The 21,498-nt window shown below is 41.3% G+C and overlaps 1 protein-coding gene across 3 annotated transcripts; it reads right to left on the minus strand.

Moving 5' to 3' along the window:
• Nucleotides 1–30: 30 nt before the first annotated feature.
• GOLGA1 (golgin A1) lies at nt 31–19,868 on the minus strand. 3 transcript variants are annotated; one of them, XR_015260744.1, is made up of 24 exons: nt 19,784–19,868; nt 19,032–19,343; nt 17,436–17,526; nt 15,982–16,056; nt 15,408–15,505; nt 14,837–14,869; nt 13,970–14,098; nt 13,488–13,657; nt 12,969–13,080; nt 12,750–12,845; nt 12,402–12,527; nt 11,661–11,756; nt 11,259–11,354; nt 10,843–10,995; nt 10,517–10,612; nt 9,741–9,830; nt 8,346–8,448; nt 7,323–7,480; nt 6,685–6,846; nt 6,102–6,161; nt 5,141–5,311; nt 4,142–4,228; nt 3,166–3,319; nt 31–177 (listed from the first exon to the last, which is right to left on the minus strand). XR_015260744.1 is itself a non-coding variant. In XM_086764022.1 (23 exons), exons 2-23 carry the CDS (start codon nt 19,164–19,166, stop codon nt 3,239–3,241), a joined length of 2,406 nt encoding a protein of 801 aa, XP_086620148.1. In that variant the 5' UTR covers nt 19,167–19,343; nt 19,784–19,868; the 3' UTR covers nt 758–3,238. The 3 variants fall into 3 exon arrangements, 2 of the variants coding, with proteins under 2 accessions (XP_086620148.1, XP_086620147.1); XM_086764022.1 differs by lacking the exon at nt 31–177 and having other exon boundaries at nt 758–3,319; nt 13,488–13,645; XM_086764021.1 differs by lacking the exon at nt 31–177 and having other exon boundaries at nt 758–3,319.
• Nucleotides 19,869–21,498: the final 1,630 nt, after the last annotated feature.

A 21,498-nucleotide genomic window follows, 5' to 3' on the forward strand; every position in this document is an offset into this window, starting at 1 on the left:
TGTCCACCTTTGCATGAATGCTCTTAATTCTATCTACTTACAGAATTTGTCCTCAAATCCAGCTCTGCTGGCTCTAGGGAGTGAGACCAAGCTCAGCTGTTCCCATCAAGGCTCCTAAGATGGCAGTGAATATAATGCGTAATCACACGTGGTTTGATTTTTATATTCTTGTCCAGCCTAGAAAGTCAAGAAAATACTTCAGAACTTATATGCACTAGTGTGTCCTCACCTTCTGCAGGACTTAAGGACAGAAGAACAAGCTGCTTCCGTTGATTCAGTATGCACAGATGTTTTATCCTTGGTTTGTCCAGACAGGAGGACACAACTACTCAAACCATCGCCGTCTCCACCATCAGTTACGGCACCCTTGGCAGGAGCGCTGGCATTGTGTGGTGTCTGCCGTGAGTCCGGCAGGGTTATCTGCCAGGAAGGAGCCTGCCTTTTGGCACAAACTGGCATACTTCCAGTAAAGCAGCTGCTCAGGGAGGTCCTGCTCCATTCAGTCTTCGTTTTTATCAGCTGCTAAAAGTGCAGCAACAGCAGCTGTCCCTGGTGAGATGATTTTCGGAGGCATAATCACTCTACCTCATTCCTGACCTAACTCCCTGGGAGAAACAGGGGCCTCAATTACATGGCTGACCCGTCCCTACCATGGGCAGAAGGTGAAATTTGTTTCATGCTTTGAAATCTCTCAATCTTAAATAGCTATAGAATCCCAGTAGAGATAACCGAAACTATAAAAAGGAAGAAATCAAGATTAGGGTTTTGATCGAAAATGTATTGCACCACAAATTTCATAGTGTTTCATAATACAGTCCATATTTACAGCATAGAAGGAAAGAAATCCAACGGCCATAGAAAGGATTATGTATACCTCTGTTTTTATACAAGGGAAAGTGCATTAGCTTTTTAATATATGTATACACACCGTTCTTGCTCCGATACGTCAAGAAAATTCAACACTTAAGAACTAGTTGTTACAGTAAGTCGATCCTTAAATTGAAATTGTGTTAGTGAATATATAAGCTAAGATTTTATATTGTCACTCTTTGTTTCAGGCTGCCTGTCCTGCTTTTCTTACTGTTCAGCAGTAACCTTTCAAGCCAGGATCAACATAAACCGATTAGTCATTCAGCAGGCAGCAGCGTTGAGTGGGGGAATCCTGGTCTCAGGTCCCACAGAAATAGGCCAGGGCAAAGGGACATTCTAAAGAAAAAGACCTTAGAGAATAAAACCTTCCCAGAATCAACAGGCTTATCCTGCCCCTGCTTTGTTTCAGTACAGAAGCAATTGATATAAACCCACTTTTTGATTGTCTATTTTCATATTAGAGCAGAGCTGTACTCTTCCCATAAATTTCCCTATGCTATTGTTAACTGCCATGGATCAGGTTACTAAAGACTGTGGTTGGACAAGCTTTAGAGTACTAAAAAAATCCTGTTGGTTTTCTTAACTTTAAATAAAAATAACTGAGCTCTAAACTGAGCAGTGTCACTTGTGCCAAGGTAATAGCTGTCGCTGAGTACCTGTGTCTGAGATATGGCTGATCAGCAAAGCCGGGGAGGGAGCCAGCGTACAGACCTGCGGCACATTTACCGCTCTGCTAACCAACCTCACGTGGAAGGAGACTTTCATCTTTACCACAGCACACGTGTGCATGGAAGCAGGGAGCAGCTCACATGCTGTAACTCTAACACGCTACATCTCGACGGCCACCACCAAGGTCACTCAGACCCCTGTCAGCAAAGGAAAGTTAAAAACTGAACAGTGACTGTATCTCCACTAGAGGACAGGTTGGATTTTCTTGAATATATTTAATAAAAGTATTGTTAGTAACAAACCTCATTGCAAGAGAACTACCAGAGTTGTAACCTGCTCATCAAATTCCATACACGTGTAGTTTTTTTTTTAAAATACATCCCATCTTTAAGAAGTCAGGCTTACTGCTGCTTCCCATTTTCATCTAGATTTCGCAGTGTTAATAACTACAGGCAAAACCGTGCTTCCACTCCGTGAGACAAGTGGCACCTTGGTCTCCTTTTCTTAATGGGGAAGGAAAGCAAATTGCTGGAACCACGATTTGTTCATTAGGAGTTGAATTTTGCCCTCAAAACCAAAAACTTCATGAGCAGCGTTTCTTTTACCATGTAGTCAGGACACAGTTAACAGCCCACTACATGTTCCTAACAGTTTTTAAGCTTGAGTATCTGAAGTACAGAAAACCACAACCAAAGAGGCAGATACTGGTTATGAAGATTTGTTGCTAGCAGACTTGGAAGAAAAAAATAATAATATATATATATATATATCAAAGTGTTTAGTACCAATATTCCTCACCCTTTGTCACTAGATTTTTTTTTTTTTTAAATAAAAGGTATTCTCAGTGTGCATTTACAATACCTGGAATTCAGCTTTAAAAATTTAAAATGGTTTACTACCCCTTCTTCCCAACGCTAACAACCTACGGTACAGGCTAATAGATTAGTTTTAAAGGCGACTGAGTATTAGGTACTATAATTAAGACCATTTAAAATATTATTTTTCTTTAAGAAAAGTAAAATCAGACAACTCTAAAGTTGTGCTCTCAAATTAAATAATCATCATTAACATGCAGCCTTCAGGACTGCAGGCCAGGATATACGCACCTTAAATTACACAGTGATATGAAAAAATGCAAACTATTAGTTATGTCAGTATAACAAGGCAAGGCAGATTTCTTTTTTTGGTTAAAGCTCCTGCTCCTGTTCTTTGAAAGGCTTTTCAAACTCAAAAGACCCAATACAGTACTGCCGACATTTTTTTTTTTTTTTTTCACTGCTTGCTTTCCACAGCGAGACAAGGAAGCTTTACTGTGCCCAGAGTTACTCAACTCTAGCACTCCGTAACAGAAGCTGGAATCACCGCCATAACACGCACGTGTCAGAAGCCTGAACTGCCAGCACCGGTATCAGTGAGGTTAACGTTACCCTTTGGTGCCAAGAAAACAAGACCGATGAGCACAAGGAGCTGACCTCCATTGAGGGACCATCAAGACAACGGTCCCCGAATCCAACCCAGAAGGTGTTTCAGTCTGTAGTCAAAGTTTCTCCTTGCACAGTATTAGTTTTGTAAACAGTGTCAAAAGTTCTCGTACAAAATACTGCAATGACAGTGATTAAGACACACCTGAATTAGTGTGTTCAGCGTTCTTTTCACAGAAAAAAGTGGCTAGATGCTGAGTGCCCGTTTTCAGGTTCCCTTAAGGCCACAGTGTCCTTGGGCTTGAGATAGACGGCCGGATACTGCCTTTAGGAGATGGCTTCGACCCAAACCATGACATCTAGGACAGGAAACAATACACATTATGCTAGGTTCACTTTCAAGAAGCTGAGGATTTGAAAAAGAAAGAACATTGTACATATGCATCTCCCCATCGTTGGCTGAAAAGAACAATTTCTAAAACAGAGCACTGCAGACTTCAGACTGAAGAAGTGAAAATAGTTTCACACAATCGGATCAGGAAGAAACAGCATCATTTTCCACAAGTGAAGATGACTGAAGATTACATTTACATATATTCCTTTAAAATAATTACAGATCTTCAGCCATTTAAACACAGTGCCTTTGTCAATCTAGTACCAAACTGTTCCCTGAACAAGCAATCATATGTAGACTGGACATGCCCAGCCTTACTGAGTGGGCAGAGATGAATGCAGGACACAGAAAGAACCGAGGCAGCACTCATTCATGAACATTTGCTAATAACCACATACCCAGGGACACGCAGGAGATCTCATTTTATGCACCAGAAAGGAGAAACAGATCTAGGCGTCTAAGCCCAATGCCAAAACGACAAATCAAGTATTCAGCTTCCTGCTTTTAAACGTTTGACCATACTCCAGCAAGAAGCTTCTAGCTTCCCTCCGTGGACTGAGTCCGCTGGGCAAAACTGCTCTGAAGCACTGGGAAGTTGCTATTTCCCTCACTGAAATGGACAATTTCCAACATGTATGTGATTAGCTAACATTTTCAAAATAAATTACATTTATTGTTGTAGCTAACATTTGGAAAAGATACTTTTCACGATCTCCCAGCATCTAAGAATTTTCATTCCATCTGCTGGGAGTCCCATTAGAGACTACAAGTGGAACAGAACCCTTACCTTGTACTCCAAAGTTTCTTTAAGCATGTTTTCTTCCTCTTGAGAAAAATTCAGTAACACAGATACAGCTTTAATTAGATGGAATGCCTGAAAGAAACCACAGTATTTTGTTGCTTATGATGCTCTCGGGCTCTACGTTCTGGACTATAAGGCAGCACTGTTTTACTGTAGGTTTAGTCACAGACTTTTTAGTCACAACTGCAAAAAGCAGACCAGCAGCCTTCTGTTATCCCCAGTTCCAACAGATGAGGATGGCCTGTATCTTATCTCTTATGGGTGCTTCCTGGCTGTTCTTTAACTTTGGTTTGCATGTTTTGGGGAAAGACAACAAATGGGGAGCCTAGTTAGTTAGAACAGAGAAGCAGCTTGGCTCCTGTGACATCCTAGGTTTTTTGAGCTTTGAAAAGTTGATCAAACCAGCACGTACGCAGGAAACTGTTTACAGTACTAATACTCTAAACGAGACACACAACACAGAGTTAGTAAAGGAGTCAAGCACTCAGGACACCATAGAGTTGCACAATTATTTCTTGATCTTAGCCACTGACCTGCAATATTGTTGGCAGGATTTTTTTGATACAATGTGGAGAATGTGAAGGAGCTCCAAATGCACAAGGAACTATGTCTCACAGATCAACAGCAAGTGGTTTACGTCTTTTTCTTGGGGATTTTTTGCTATCTTTCTTAAATGTACAACCACTCTAATCACATACTCCACATGCTTTTTAGAGTAGCACACAGGGAACATCTTGTGGCTTCAGACCTTTAACTTGCAGGCATAACTACCTCTTAAAAATTCACATTTCCCTTTAATTTAGTTCATAATCTGTTCTTCCAAACATATCACTGTTAGCTATTTTGCTTAATTGTGCTGAATCAGTCAACAACTTTTAAAGTGCAAAAGTATGGAACTGGCACAGAAGTGTCCTTGGCAGATACCAGGTGGCAGTTTCTAGAGAAAGACAGACTTGGAAGGAAAAGGTAAGCGTACATCTTTACCTCAGATTCCCGGCAGGACATGAATTTTAGTACAACGTGTTTAAGGTATTCAAAGTTTATCTCCCTTGAGTCATTTAAATCAGAGTTGTTTGTGACAGTCACAGAGGCATTAGGCACTTCAGAATTTGTTTTTTCACGTACTTCTGGAACCTCACTGTCAGGCCTTATTTTCTAAAAAAAGAAGAGAAGTACATTGTAGACTGTCAGCCTGACACTGGGAGAGGATCCAGGTCCGAGGTACCTAACACGGAGGGCTTGTATCCACAAGGTGGGTACAACCTGAGCATTAATAGGACAGGCTTCTCATCCTTCATGGGATCACAGCACAGAAGTGTCTTCACCTCTCCCTACACTCTAGGACAGAAGCTACCTGCTGTTAGATTTACACGTACATTACCCAAACCAGCATGGAACTGGCTCCACGTAGAAACTATCACCTGATCATTTTATCACTAACCTGCTCTGTGCTTTTCAAATGTGGGCATTCTCCAAAACAATTCTGAAGCTCAGAACAAAAATAGCAATATAAGAATATTTTAAAACTTCTGTTATTTTATTTTTAAATAGAAGACATTTTTCTTGGAGAGGAAACTGATTGTAAAAGGAATTAAAGGGGAGCTTTCCCTGAGGCAAGTATCACTCCCATGGTAAAACTCAGCTGAATGGCAGCTAAGCAGCAATCAAACCTCAGTTGTTCAACTCTACAGAAATACATTAAATACCCAAGATTACCAAACACAGGTCTTCTGTAGCTAAAAATGGTGATGGCTACCTGTCACATCATCATTCAATAACTGATCCAGAACAACAAATTTCATGGTTTACCCATCTGCCTGCAAACATAAGGAAACTGCACACATCCCTAGTAAAAAAGCTATCTTCTAGCTAGCAGTCAAAGGTTTTGGAATTAGTAGTGCAAGTAACTGACAGTAAGCACCAGCTGAAGAGACATAACCCTTACCAGCTCTTTCTGGAGGGTTTTCTTCAGTTCTGTCATTCTTTGTTGTAGCTGCTTTATCATCTGTAAGCAGAGCAAAGGACAGTGTTAATACAGTAGCCATTGTAGTCATTTTGACCCAGAGATACCTAGAAAAACCCATGACAAACAAGTGTAATTAATGAAACAATCATTAAACAATGTTGACAGCTCTGAAGAAGCAACCTAAATGTCTTGCCTTTCTAGCTGCACAGATTAGCAGACGTGTAACAGGATACTTGGGCTTCATGTGACAGCGCAGTGGAAGTGAACTGAACTCACACAAAGGGGCTCTGCAGGAAAGCTGTAAACGGTATCATTTGGTGCACCTTTCCTCCAAAACAGATAAGGATTCCTACAATAATGGTTGCAGTTTTTATCCACTGTTGCTAGATATTTGTACAATCCAGAGGGGGAAAAAATGTTACTCACAGAATACTGGATTCAAACTGGATCTGCCATTTTGGTAAGCCTGTTCTTCTAAGGCTGCAGCACGGGCAGCACCAATTATTAGGCTTCCTAATTAAAAAGGGAAAGACTAACAGCCATTTCTGCTGTTTCAGTTCACCTTGTTTTTCTCAGCAATTTGCTGTTCCAGCTCTCTGTTATCCTTCTGAAGTTGAATAATGTCTGCAGCCGCTACCTCTCCATTCTGCTCCACCACATGGTTTTCTGGGGAATGTAAATGTTCGTTGTTCAAGGCTCTCAACGATTCCTCTAGTTCTGAAACCTACAAAAATGAAAAGAGTGAACTGGAGGGATATCATGACATCTGCAGCCCATGAACACTCCCAAGGGAGAAAGCTAGACTTCACTTTGGTTGGTTTTGTGGGGTGATGGTTGCATTTTTGAACTAGCAAGCATTAGTGGCAATCTAGTTGGCTACATCTCTCGCTGGCCTGCTTATTGTCTTTGGGTCTCTGTGTCGTTGGTTTTACGGTGATTCTCTCAAGAAGTTTTATGAATCAAATAAAACAAGGAGTTGTCTATCATAAACCAGGCACAGATCTGAGAAGAAACAGCTTTCTTTAGGAAGACAGGGAACAACAAACAACGGAGGTCTACACTGCTGGTGTTTCAGGTCACGAGCAAGTTGTCAGAGCGAACAGGTCCAGCCACGTGTCACCATGACAGAACCAGGGTCTCTTGCACACCTGCTTATTCTCCTGAGAAGTGTGAACAGATCAGCTTTGCAACTGCACTCACATCTTTCTCATGTTCTCTGGCCAACAGGCCCTCCTGTATCTGCAACTTCAATGCATCAATTTCCTTCCTTGTCATTTCTTCTTTCTCCACTGCTCGGCTATTACTTTCTTCTATGTCCAACTGCAGTTGATGCATTTGCAGCAAGACAGCTTCATGATCTGAGAAAGGAGAGACCTGCTTAGTATCAGTCCAGTGAATCAAATGGGAGCTTCTAATTATTTTTCTTAAATGAAGCACACTACAGTGACAGTAAATTCTGACCTTTTTGCCTTGCTCTGTTGTTAAAACAGAAAGATGATGGAATTAAAGCCACCCAAGCTCACATGAATGTTTTTGCAAAGGACCAGCCTGTCTGAAAGTCAGGGTGATTTTAATACTTAACACAATTATCAATTACACCTGCTCTAAAAGACCCCCATCAAACCCCTGTGTGACTTGTGCTGTGACTGCACAGGAACACTTGGGGCTGAGCTGTGAGCAGAAATGGTTAGCTGGCACAGATGCCTAGCCAGCAGAATAGCGCAACAAGAGGCTACGTTTTCTTCCCTTTCTAAATAACGGCAACACAGAAGAGAAACACAAAGGAGTTAGGAACTGAATGAAGATGACTGCACTTCATTTTTTTTATGACTGTGGAATATCAGTTTGCAGTTGCTTTTTAAGAATGTAAATAATCTTTCAAGCAAGCAGTTTTTAAAGTGGTGCAATGAAGTAGCAGGTTTTGATTCGTATCACTTATTTCATGTGTTTTGCACAAAACAATCATTTACAACAAGTACAGCAAGATTTGTTATTTTATAGTGTATAAACATAAGACTGATTTTAAAAAGTGGTTTTGTTTTTAAGGATGCAGTAGAGAGATTGTCCAACTGTTACTGAAGGGTGTAAGATTTTGAAAATTCTAATAGATTAAATACGGAAGAGAAATCTAGAATTATTACAATCTATCGACAGGCAAGCCCAGAACTAGAGACTGTACTTAGACAAAGCTGTCTGGGATAAAGAAGACTTGTTTGGTCTAACCTTGACTGAGTTGGTTTAGTTCTTCTTTCTGTTTTAGAAGTGTATCGCATTTTTCGTCAATCAGCTGGTCTTTTTCCTTTATTAAGGAAGCCAGATGTGAAACCTTCAAATCAGGCAAACAAACAAACAGAAGTCATCAAAAATATAAAAGTAGAAGGAGGCATTGAAAAATGTCAATATACCTCAGAGGTTCAGAATTTTTTTTTTTTTTTTTTTTGCTGGGAAGGACTGAAGTGGAATTCTTGTATCAGCGACAAAGGCAGTGGCTGGTATCTACAACTGGCAGGGGCTGCCTGAGCTCTGCGCCAGGCAACACAACACTTTGAAAAAGTGGTTTGTGCAGCATTAGCATTACAGGAAATACAGTGTGGATGTCTGACCTATCCAGAGACTCACAGAAGGCACCACCTCTACAATGCTGGCCTCGTTAAAAAGCACTAAAGCCAGCATGCTGGAAGAACTAAAATCCTCTTTGCTTCTGACAAACTCTGAGCCACCATTACAGATTGCCTGATAACCAGCAGGTGGCAGCTGTAAAACGGCCGCTGAGCGAAACCAGAGATGGCCTTATACCCCTCTGTCTGTTAGGGCCCGCCTCACTAAACAAAACCAGAACACCCTCTTACATACAGCTGGACCAAGCAAGCACAGACCTACAGCAGTCCCAGAAGAACAAAGAAACCAAAAGATGGGACTAAATTCAGTCAAACTTGCTCCGGTGGCAGTTCCCAGCTTAAGGAAACACATTATCCACCATGACCATTTTTAATAAAAGAAGAGCAGAACAAGACCACCTAAAATTTCTATTTGGTTACTGGGTACAACCTCCTCCCCACAAGGAAATTTACAATTCTGGAACTGCTGTGCTTCAGAGGGACAAAGATGTGATATAAGCACTGAAAGGAACAACAACAGAACAACTAGATTTCTTATAGACAAACTGCCAACTAGTCAGTGGCTCAGGATGGCTGGCCACTGCTACTACGCACTCTCTTACAGATTTAAAGGGCTCTGAAACATCAGTCACCTTCCTTCTGAGCAAATGTATTCGCTTGCTACTACCTGGTCTTCCCCTCAGTTGTTCATATTCAGCTGCCACCACTTGCCATAACTCTTGAGCCTACAAACTTACAAATATCCCTACTTTGCAGTCAGCAGCATTTTTACATTCTTCCACTGGAATAACTCACGTAAGTCGGTAACATTCCTGTGCAGGCATTTACACAGACACCCTTAGGTTGCAAGTTTACTGAAGCAACCACTGCTGTCTTGCACGCTGAGGATATGATTCTGATTGATGTTCCTGGCTGCTATCATAATTAAGTCCAAGTCTAGCCTGGCCTGTGAAAGGTGGGGAGCACCCAAATATATTTTAGACTGCCGGTAATAACCAACCTGCTGTTGTAATTCCTCTCTCTGTTTTCGTGTTTCTTCCAATGCTTTGGCAATTTCAACGCTGACAGTCTCTCTGCTGCTCAATTCATTCTGCAAACCAAAAGTAATTCAGAAGTTACTCAAAAATTAAAATCAAGTCAGTCTCTCATCTTTGAAACTAAATCCATTAGCCACTAGAATTTATGGCTATTCTAACACACCACAATTTACACTTCCAAATGAGAGTTACTGTTTTGTTTTACTGCGCTGCTGCTATCTGCACATTTAAGAGCAACACAGAACCGATGTAAGAGGCCAAATACATTCAATGCTTAAAATATCTTTTCGTTTGAAGTCTCTGTTACAAAGAAGTAGCTCCCTCTTACAACTGATCTTTATTCCAGGAGGTACAGAAAAAGCTTTCAACAATCCAAAATTACAGTCAAAACTTTTAACTTTTGTTTTGAATGCTGTGAATGGAATTTGGTGTTGAACTATTCTGTATTCACTACCACTAACAGGATTTAAAAGCTCTTCATGCCTGACAATATAGGAATGTTATTATTTCTGCCTGATTTAGGCAGACCCAAGCATTCTGTTTCAGAGAAGGATCAGCCGTTTGTAATGCTCCTCAAACGCATTTCTACTGAGTACCAGATACGATATACAGCTGTAAGGACATGCAACCTGAATGTGATGTGACTACAACTACTGAGAATGTAATACACTTTGCCGTTAATAGTTTCTCAAACTAGGCTCTGCATTTAACCAACGTCACTAACCAATTAAGCCCTTACCTTTAGCCTGTTCAATTCAGACTCTTGTTTTTTTAAAGAATTCTCATACTCTTCTCTGCTTCCATTAAGATTTTCATTTTCCGTTTCCAATTGGCTCTGTAAAATAAAGATTGCTTAAATAACTGTACTTAGTATTCTAATGCTTTGTTTAAACAATTAAACACATCAAATGCTTTGTTCGTATTTAGTTTCTCAAAGTATGAGATCTTCTATTATAATGCTACGAGTGCTGAATAAGAACAGTCAGACAACACGCAAGGTCTACAAGCCACATTAAAATCGTTTTGTGAAGACTCGCGTGGCCACTGAACAGTTTCTGTACTTACGATCTTGTGCTGACTAGCTGTTTTATCAAATTCCCAAGCTGTTTCAAGAGCAGCAATCTGAGACTCCAGCTCAGCAACTTTCTGATCGTACCGATGTTTCTCACTTAAAATCTGTTGCTGCAGTTTACTTCTTTCATCCTCTACATCAGTTTGCTTAATAGAAATAAATAACACTACGTTAATAAAAAGGTATTGTGAAGCTCTGACAAGAAGCAGACACCATTCCATGAGACACGTACTCAAACTGAAGCAATACTATTCCCTTGGCAGCAGCGTCACGTACTCACATACAGACACTAGTTTAGGAGACAAACAGCAAGAAAACACTAGAGTAATGAAACAGAGAGGTGAGTCTCTCTGGGGATGCTGAAGACTGATCTGCTACTGGTCAGTGGAACATTATGCAGAATACTCACCAGCTTCTGGATCTTCAGATCCTGCTCAGCAGCAGCTTCTTTGCTCTTTTTCAATGCTTCTGTTGCACTCTGTAGTTTTTGTTCCAGTTCTTTATTCTAAAATATAACCATACGTTAAATTCTTTATCCATTGGCATCTACGTTATTAGAAAAAAATGTACAGAACATGGGACGACTCAGTAGTGGTGGACTTGGCAGGACTAGGTTAATGGTTGGACTCTATGATCTTAAAGATCCTTTCCAACCTAAATGATTCTGTGATACCTTTAATGACTAAATGCTACACATAGTTTCACCTTTGGCTGAGAACACAAGAGCAGTGAGGAGAGGAGGTATGGGGCATAAAGAAGATGGAAACAGTGGGTATTTGTACTGGAAAAAAAAAAACCCAAACAAGCTTACGTGTGTTTCCAAATGGTTCACAGTCTCGGTGTGATGCGTTCTGTCTGTTAGTAGTTGCTGCCTGGTTTCATCCAGTTTCTGCTCAAGAGTAGCTTTCTGAAGATTACATTGAGATGAAGAACAGGAGGAAGGATGGACAAAAAGGTAAGATTTTTTTAATTAAGACTTCTATTTTTTTTATTCATTAATAAGGTCAAACTAAAATGAAATAGTTATTTTGATATGCAATACAGCTTTGCTCTTGGGAACCAGCAAGTTTGATGCTACTGCATGAGGTCTCCACAGATCACGTTGCCTTGGGGATGACATCATTAATTGAGAATGGGAGATTCACTGGCATCCTGTCACGATCCAGATGGTAACCCTAATCAGCAGCCAGGTCATAATCTTCTAACCCAGGCCAAGTTTAAGGGATTTAAAAAAAATTTTTAAGCTGAACTTCTGCATCACAGCAAACACATGTTAAAAAGCCACTCTTTTGCTTTTAAGCAGTTGGATGCATTGCCTAAAGAGACAATGCTGAAAGACCAATAGAGACATCTGTGCAACATCTACATCAACAGGCTCAACGTAGCCACTCACGCAATTCTATCCAGCATTGACAGCGTGCCAGTATACACTGAAGAGACAAAGGTGCCTGCATCACATCATCATATACTTTTTTCCATGTGTGGTAAGTAACACGTCCTAAAAAGTCTCACTAAGATTGTACTTTTAAGCAGTCTATAAATGTGTAATTACCTCCTTGAGTAGCTCCTGAACATGTTCATCCCCTGAAAGATTTCTTTCTAGCTTTTTTTCCAAGGAAGACACCTTTTCCTGCAGCTGTTCAGCAAATTTACTTCTCTCAGCAAATTCAGAAGTCATCTGTGAGAACAAGAAATCACAGAATCTTCTTTGTAGCGAAGCTTTCATCTAATCCATTGCAGTTTGACTTTAAAAAGTGCCATTAGAAAGAGAAAAATTATATTTGGAAAGACAATATGATCCTAAAACAGTTGTTAGACACCAAATTTCAAACTCGTAGTGCATTACCCAAGTGTACACCTTTACACCAGCCAAGAGCAGATACATCTGGAAACACTTAACCTTTTGCTTGTGTTGTTCATATTCCACCTTCAGAGATTCATGCTCCACCTGTAACATTTCCAGTCTCTTCTCACAACCAGAACCAGCAACTCGAGCCTAAAAATTTTGAGAAATTACTTGCTTTGAAACTTAGATTTCCAAAAACACATAATGGATATCTAATCTAACTTCTGCAGACAAGGAGCTCTTCGAATCAAATCTCACTTAATTCAAACTTACATTTTGCAAGTCTACAGAAAGCTGCTGAATGACAGTTTGTAGCTCCTGTTCTCTTAACTCCAGAGCAGTGATCTTATTTTCTGCATTTGTCTCAGCTGTCATTAGTTCGTCTCTTCACAGAAATAGAATTAAAAAAAAGTTACACACCATCCAGAAAAAATAATCTTTAGCAGATAATCCCGCTTCTTATGAAAATAGACTAGGAAACATCAACATGATATTCTTGTCCTAAAACCAGCCCCAGCTTGATTATACATTTTCAAAAAAAGTGACAGTTAAGCATTCAAACTATGACAAAAAAGAAATCATAACAAGCTTACAAAATCCTAAACAAGTATTACTTTAATTGTCTCGAAAGGAAACATAATCTTGGCATTTACATCCACACCGGCACACCAGAGGCAATTATTCAGTCAGCTCACTATGTGTATAAACTCTTTCAAAGAGACAGAACTGGGCACGAAGTAAAAGTATAGGCGAAATGCATACACTGCTCCTCAGAGAGCACCACAGCCATACCTCTGTGCCTCCAGCTCCAACAACTGCTGCTGCAGCTCTTGAAGATCCTTCCTTAGGCCCGATGACTCGCTGCTTGCATCCTGAAGCATCTCTTTAGCATGGGCTAGTTCTTGGGTGCACACCTCTAGTTCCTGCTCTCTTTTGCTCAGAGATTCTTCCTTTTTCAAAAGCTGAATATCAGAACATTATACTTGACAATACAAATGACCTGGTAATACTGATAACGTCTTCTCACTGAAACTTGTGGTTTTTCTGTTAAGTTATGAGCTGAATTAAGTGAAATAATAAATATGTCCCAGAAAAGTTGCTGGTGAAATAAACAATGTAATATTGTATGCATGTACCTACTACTACAATTTTGACACTGACCAAGACTGTATAAAAGCATTAACGCTAAAAAAAAAATAATGCAGAGCTACCACTAACTTGGTATTCTAACAGAAATTTTAGGAAAGAAAAAAAAAAGTTTAAAATACTCTTACCATGTGTTTAACTTTGGCAATTTCCTGCTGCTGAAAGCCCTCCAGTTCATCAATTTCATCTCGTTTTTGAAAAAGATTCAAACTCTGCTCCCTCATTTCTTGTAACTGTGTTTCAAGCCTTTTTTTTTCCTGATAAACCAACAAAAACAAAAGGAATCCAAGAATATCTGTATGCTGATTTCAAGTCAATGGGACTTAAACTCTCTGGAAAGGAATCTTGTCGTGCTTTCCGAAAGGCTACATGTAGAACTAGAAGCTCTTCCACATTCACATCACAGTAGGCAATGTGGAACAAATTACCAAACTCCAAAAATGTAAAAAAAAAAAAAAAAAAAAATCTATATTCATTACAATGCAACCAATGATCACCTAACTGAACTCTTAAAAATGGACAGCAAATAGTACCATGTTTAATGTACTCATAATAATTCATAAAATAGACCAAGCGAAACAGCTAAAACAACTACAAGATTGAAAGGCTGTATTAAAAAAATCCCTACCAAATAGCTTCACTTATTTTATAAAACAGATGACCTACTGCAAGACCTCAGACGAAGTCACCACCTACTTCTGCATCCCAGCTGCTTCCTCTGTGATAAAGGAAACCATTGTTCCACCTTACAGAAGTACATCTTTCTCATCGCACCCCATCATTATTTACTTTTCCAATGAAAAATAATTCCAGAAATATCTCCTGAAGCATTCAGGCCGGTAACGTAAGCAAATCTCTGGCCTCTCCCACTGAACAAAGATCAAATAATAAAAAAGGCTTAACAGAGTTGAGCTGCAGGGAATTAGCAGGCTGGTTTTTACAAATACACACACATACTCAGAAAAAAATACTAAAAAACCCTAGTGGCTAATTACCTTTTCAACTTGACCCAGTTTTTCCATCCACTCCTGAACACGAAAGAAAGGAAGGAAAAAAAAAAAAATAAAAATCAATTTGCAGACTTTCAAGGACAGCAATTATGGTTAAAAAAAAAAGAAGAATCTGTATTGTTAACAGAGATACTAAATTGTGGTAGTAACCAAAAAATAATCAGCAAAAAGTAACGGCTAGTGTTTTAACACACAGAGGCTGAGGAGTCCTTTATGCTACCTGAATACATAACCTTTATGCAAGTAAAACAAAATAAAACTGACAACAAGTCTACTGCAACCGAATCTTACCAAACACAAGTACAAGCTCACCCTTTCATTAGAAATTCTTGTGCGCTCTTTTAAAAAACAGTAAGAACTGTCAGAACAATGACAAGTCCCACACCACTTCTGACATCTAAACTTAATACTCCCTTCTTTTCTCAACGTTGGCACGCTAAGCAAATACAATGCAGAACAACTACTTTAATTAATGGCAACACTTGCTTAAAACATCAAGGCCATACACTCAAATCTCCAGAGACAGTCAAAAGTCGAGTTGCTGAAGCTCTGTTACCTGGTCCTTTTTTTCTAATGCCAAAGCCATTCCTTCAGCCATCTTGGCTCGACTGGCCTGGTGAGCTTCATTCTGCTCCTGAAACTTCCTCATGGAGGCTACCAACAGAGAATCATCATCTATATTAAAAACTCATTCTTTTAAATTGCTTCTCAATTTTCTGTAAGTTACTTATAACTTTAAAAGTCTGTTTCTGCAAGTAATTAACCCCCTCTTGACCCTTCAGCGCGAACGCCGTGCCACTTCTTACCTCACACTGCTTGCACATGGGACAAATGCCAGAAACAGCAGAAGGCAGCACTACTGTTCCTCCTGGGCTATAACACAGCTATACTTTTCAAAAAAGTCTCTCCTGGACGTTAGTCCCAAATTTGGCTGGAGTATAACAGCTTTGTTCAACAGCCAACACAGTACTGCTGCTTTTTACACTGTACATAAGGCAAGAACTTGTGTTCTATTTCCTTGCGCAGTGTGAAAGCAAACTATTAAAATACCTGTGTATCAAACTCGTTTCGTTCCAACCATAACAGTTTTCAACTTAAAAAAAAAAAAAGCAAAGAAGAAAAGTACGTACAATCTTGATGCTTTTCTAATGCATTTTCAAGCTTCTCTTTTATCTTCTGCAAGTTTCGGATCTGATCAGCATAATCTTGTGTGAGGAGGGAGAAGCACAGACCAGGAATGAACAGACATTGGGGAAGGAAATTTTAAAAAAGAAAAGAAAGAAAGAAAAGAAAAAAAAAGAAAAAAGGATGAGTGGAAAATGATAATGATTTTCTCAACCAGAAAATCATTCCGTCTGAGGAAAACTTGGGTGACCATAACAATGAACACAAGCAAATAGTTCTGTACTGTGCACAGGGTAAATGGTTGGTACAAACAGGAGGACCTGTCCTAGGTGCACTAGTCACACAAAAAAGGGCAGTACTAGAGAATAAAGAACTATCCCCACTAATGGTCATCTATCTAACTCTGCTTAGGAAAGGTCTCTCTCGCTGGAGGCTGTGAGGACGGGGCAATTCACAGACGCTTGCACCCTGGTTCCATACTGCTTGTTGTTCAAGTGGCAGAGTGTTTCCGAGGCTGGGCTCTCACTGGTGCTCCACTGGCTAACAACCTCACACTCCTACGGCTACTGTGCCTGCCAGCAGAACTGACAAGGCAGTCAGATTTAAAAAACAAAACACAGGAACACGTTAGAGAAGTTTATGCACAATGGAAAGGAGGATTTACTTACTGATCAGGCTGCTTGCACAAGTCTCTTGACACTTAGAGCCTCCCTCTCTCGTACTAAGCCCGCACCAGCACTTTTAAGTTTACTTTATACAAACAGGTGAACACTTTGCTCTTTCAAATTGCAATGGGAAATGTTTGAATGCTATATTATCTTGAACTGAACAGGAGCCTGGTAAGTCTGCTGAATAAATTAAAATAATCACGAGCCGGCTACAACCTCTCCTTACTTTCCAAGGCCGCCTATGAGCTTTAAGAAGCAGCAGCATAACATTGTTCAGACTTGTCTCCGATCCACTCCATACAACAGGGACCGAAAGCAGTGTAAGAGCAGAGCCCTCACTACAGCTTTACAGAATAAGATATTATGTTAGAAAGAAAAAAAGCCTCAGGACTCTTTTATGTTGGATCCTTTGCTTTTTCTTCGCTTCAAAGTTCACTTCTTTAAGGGTGGCACTGTGTTACTGCCAACATCAGAAAGCTTAGATCCTAAGAGAAACAAATCATTATGTACCCAGAATAAGTAAAATAAAAGTGGGGAAAGACACTATTTGAAACATGGGGACAGAAAGCTACTCCAGCTGTTCAAAAGAATCACATAAAGGTGTTGTGAAATCAGCAGAAAGGAGTCAGTTGTCTATATAAAAAAAATCAGCTGTACTGTATGCTACCTAGATGACAATCAACTAAAAAAAAAAACCCTAAACTAATGTATTTTTAACAAATTAAAACACTTAAGTTCAAAGGAAAATACTTCCTAAAGTAATAGGGTTTTATATTTATCAAGACACATACCAGACAGCTTGACCTCCAGTTTTCTTATTTGTTCATTTCTTCTGAACAACTGGGATGAAAGATCCTCTCTAGAGCTGCTCCCATCAGAAGCCTTGGTAGAAAAGCAACACTCATGTAACTTACAAAATTTAGAAAAAATTATCCTGCCTTTTACTAACTCTATGATAGTAAACACTGTCCCACCTAGGAATAACGCTTCAGTTTTCCACATCAAGGGGAAAGTTGTACTAGCACAGCAGAATGTGTAAAAATTGCTGAAGAAGAAAAACAGCAAGGGCTTAAACAGCCAGCTCTGCAACACTGGCCTGCTCCATGAAATACAATGCTTTTAAAACAAGCTGCACTTGAAAACTGTTTGTTCAAACTGATCACTACAGAGACAGCGTAACAGAATGACTGCAGGGAAAAAAATCTGGCTCTAAAGTACAGGTTTCAGGATGGGTGAAAGCTAAAGTCTTTGGGAAAACTAAGTAAGGAAAGGAACAGCAACACTCTTCACGTGGGATAAGCTCGCTTAAGCACTAACGGCGGCAGTCTTTCCATGCAATCGTCTCTCCACGCAAAATCCACTGCATAACTGACCCATGATTCTCTATGGGGTTTTTTGTTTGCTCCCCAAAAATCAATATTAAAAGCAGTTAAATTAATACTGCTAAAACAACTAATTCTTGGAGGTTTGCTGAAAACTACTCAAGACTTCAGCTACCATCGCTGTTTTCTGTTCTCTAAACTCACAAGAAGGTAAATGAAATTTCTACGTGAGAATTTGTTAAGTGCAAAAAATTTCAGAAAAACACAAGATCAACATATTTCCATTGTAAAATGTATTTAAACTTTAGCAGTTCCAACTTTCTGCTTAAGAGAATTGGAATTTCAGCTGAGCTTCATAAAAAATGCGTTAAAACTCAACTGAGTCAGTGACTTCCCCATCTTGCAGACAGCAAAACGGAATCATAAAGCGACTTGCTGCAACACAGCGGGTACTGTTGGCTCCAGTGATGTGACACAGTGTCTTAGTCCAGGTTTTGAAAAATATGATAACCATCAAGGGGCAGAGGTGCCAGAGCATTACAGGGCACACATACTCTCCTGGAATTACACAGCTTGCTTAAATAGCACTTTAGAAGGAAAGAGAGTTTAAACCAGACGTTGGAGGAACTACACTGGTTTGGAGTGCAGCAGAACTGAACAGACGTTATGCTCGAGTAGGAAGGTCCACAGCAAGGTCCATACCGGTCCATAGCAAGATCACAGCCAACCAGTATCTAGCTTGCTTTCCTCCGGCTTCAGTAATTAATTTTACAAATAGGTATCTCAGAGGTTACCACAGCTTTATGTCTGTTTAACAATGTTCTGTATCGAGATGGCTTTGTAGCTCATGTTTACGGGAGAATACAAGCCTCTTTGTAAATACTAAGGTTAGCATGCAAACACTTTCCCTTCAGTATTTAAGCTTATACAAGCTCATGATTCATGTATGCATTACGACATACACCTACAAAGACACCGCAATACGTATTCAACTCATACACTAGACTAAAGCCGGAACAGAAATATTGTTAGAGAAATCAAAATTCAAAGCAAAGTGTAACTTACAAAGTCATCTCCGGAGTCTGCCCCCACGGACGTAATCGACTCCTTACTGACAGACCTGGGTATCCTGGCAGCTCCTCCTGGTCTGGGAGCAACAGCTGCCTCTTCTGCTATCTTCTTCTTCAATTTTGCAAACATCTTACTGCTCTACAGCACTGAAATAGCCAGGTACTTTGAAAAGCCACTACCTCCAATGTGATTAATATACTGATGCTCTGTTTAAAGCTTCCAGATGCTGAGATTTAATTTTGTGCCTCATCCACTCAGTGTTATGGCATTTCTAGTTCCATCAAAGCCTTCACAGCCTAAGAGTACCTGCAAATTAAAGAAACATGGTTTCCACGCCAAAAATTTCTAGCTGTATTAAACACGTGAAGGTAACTAAGTGCCTTTCAACATCACACCTGCTATAATACGCTAAGAATAAAGTCACCCACAGCAGAACCCTTTAAAAAAAAAGAAAAAAAAAAGGGAAGCCAACCAAAACCAAAACAAACCAACCCAACCCGAGCCCCTGTTCAGCGGCACGGCTGGCCCCCGCCGGGACGGGCAGTGGCCGGGGCCGGCGGCAGGCGCGGGAGCAGCGTGCGGGGCGGGGGGGTGTCTCCGCAGCCCGGCCGCCACGCAAAGGCGAGGGAAGTCCCCGGCAGGCCGGCCCGCGGCGGCTGCTGCCCTGCTCCGCGGCAGCCCAGGACCCGCCGCCGCTCACCCGCGCCCCTCGGCCCCCCAGCCCCGCTCCCCGCCGCCCCCCTCACCGCCCATGGCCTGGCCTCGCCGCCGGGACCGGGACCCCGCCGCCGCCGCCGCCGCTTCCCCTGGCGACGCTGACCCGGAAGCGCCGCGCGAGCCGGAAGCAGCGCGAGCCGCTGCGCAGGCGCGGTGGGGCGGGCCCGAGGCCCAGCCCTGGCCCCGGTCGTCCCGTCCGCCCGCCCGCCGCAGCGCACCGCACCGCACCGGACCAGGCGCCTCGTTACAAGCATTCGCCACAGTTTATTAACAGTAAACTCCTTCGACGCGGCCGGAAAGGCGAGAACAGCCAAAGAATACATGTGAGGGAACACGGACAGCGCCCCGCGGGCGGCGGGGCCCGCCGCCCCCGGCCCCCCGCCGTACACAGAGCGCGGCACAGCGAACGGCTCGTACACAGCAAACCGGGAAATACCGGGAAAGCGAGGGCCGCCGGCGGAAACAAAAGCGTACAGAAATCGGCTCGAAAGTCACTGAAAAGGGCTTAAAACGTGGTAACGGCAGCAGGAGGCAGGCCTGGCGTTTCGGTTTTATCACGGATACAAACCAAGGTGGAAAGGAATGCGTTCATGTCCGAAATGGAGTAAAGAGCAGTTCTCATCTTCATCGTAGCTTCTGCTTTTCCCCGAAACTCCCAGCAGTAATACAAACATACTTCTTTCTTTCCAAAGACACCAAGAACAATGGCAGAATAGTTTCTGCTGTTACATTGCTTTGGCAATTTACAGATCCCTTGCAAAAAGCTGCATTTGCTCCAAAAAGGTTTATTTATATATCTCTATATATTTTAAGTAAAATATCTTGTTTTTACCAAAATATGATATACAGGCACATGGCTGTAAAATAACTTCAAACCACTTCACTATAAAATTACTTTTGGTAACAAATAATCTGATTCCCAGAGAGGTGAAATACTCCTTTTACCTCCGCAGATGCTGACGCGCAGTTCCGCTCTGCATTTCCTGAACACTCCCCTCCTCCTTGTCCTTCTCCCTGAGCCTTGGCCAGGGCAGGAGCCAGTTGTGCTTTTTAGCCTGCGCGAGGCAGAATCCTGCTCCTAACAAGTCACTTACAACTGAAAAGTGATAATATGCGTGCCAAAAGAAATCTGCAAAGTCAACGGGGCAGATACTCACAACAGGCTTTTATTCTTGAAGGAACAGCTGCTGTTACTAGATCTGGTACGATCTGCGCTGCTCAGGGCGCTCCTTGGGCAGCCTGCTCTCAACGCGAGTGAAACGAGGATCTTTTAACAGCAAAACATGTCTGCGTGCACCTGGGCAGCTGGCACATTAGTAAGTCAACAGGAATGCAGAGACACTCCGTAATCCTGCAAAAGATCTGCCAGATTCAGAAATCTTGAACTGTATCTCCTCTGTCTTGGCAGAGTAAAGGTTTGGAGGGAAAAAAAAAAAGTAGCTTACTTTCACTCCTAACTATACAGCAGATAGGCTTGTCTGATGTGTTCCTCCTCTGCTCTACAGATCTTCAAAGCACTTGCAATACATTTGGTTACAGGAACAGTATTGCTCTAAAAGTCAAAGACAGTAAAAATCTAAGAGAGCCACCTCAGGAATGTATCATCTCTTGGCTCTGGAGATTTCTGCCCCTGTCATCTGTGCCAGTATCCCTGACGCAGAGGCTGACTGCAGGCTAGTCTAACGTTACCGAGCTGCGGAGCAGCTTTCAGCTCTGTGTATTAGATTTTTCCGCCCTTGTTTGT

The sequence above is a fragment of the Chlamydotis macqueenii genome, chromosome 20, assembly GCF_036417535.1.
Source record: "Chlamydotis macqueenii isolate bChlMac1 chromosome 20, bChlMac1.mat, whole genome shotgun sequence".
Classification (NCBI taxonomy): Eukaryota; Metazoa; Chordata; class Aves; order Otidiformes; family Otididae; genus Chlamydotis; species Chlamydotis macqueenii.

Coding starts and splice junctions, on each gene's coding strand:
- GOLGA1 (XM_086764021.1), bottom strand. CDS start 19,166: ATGTTTGCAAAATTGAAGAAGAAGATAGCAGAAGAGGCAGCTGTTGCT. Junction 11,757..12,401: donor TTCAGGAGCTACTCAAGGAG/GTAATTACACAT, acceptor TGTAATCTTCAG/AAAGCTACTCTTGAGCAGAA. Junction 3,320..4,141: donor AAGAAACTTTGGAGTACAAG/GTAAGGGTTCTG, acceptor TTCCTGTCCTAG/ATGTCATGGTTTGGGTCGAA.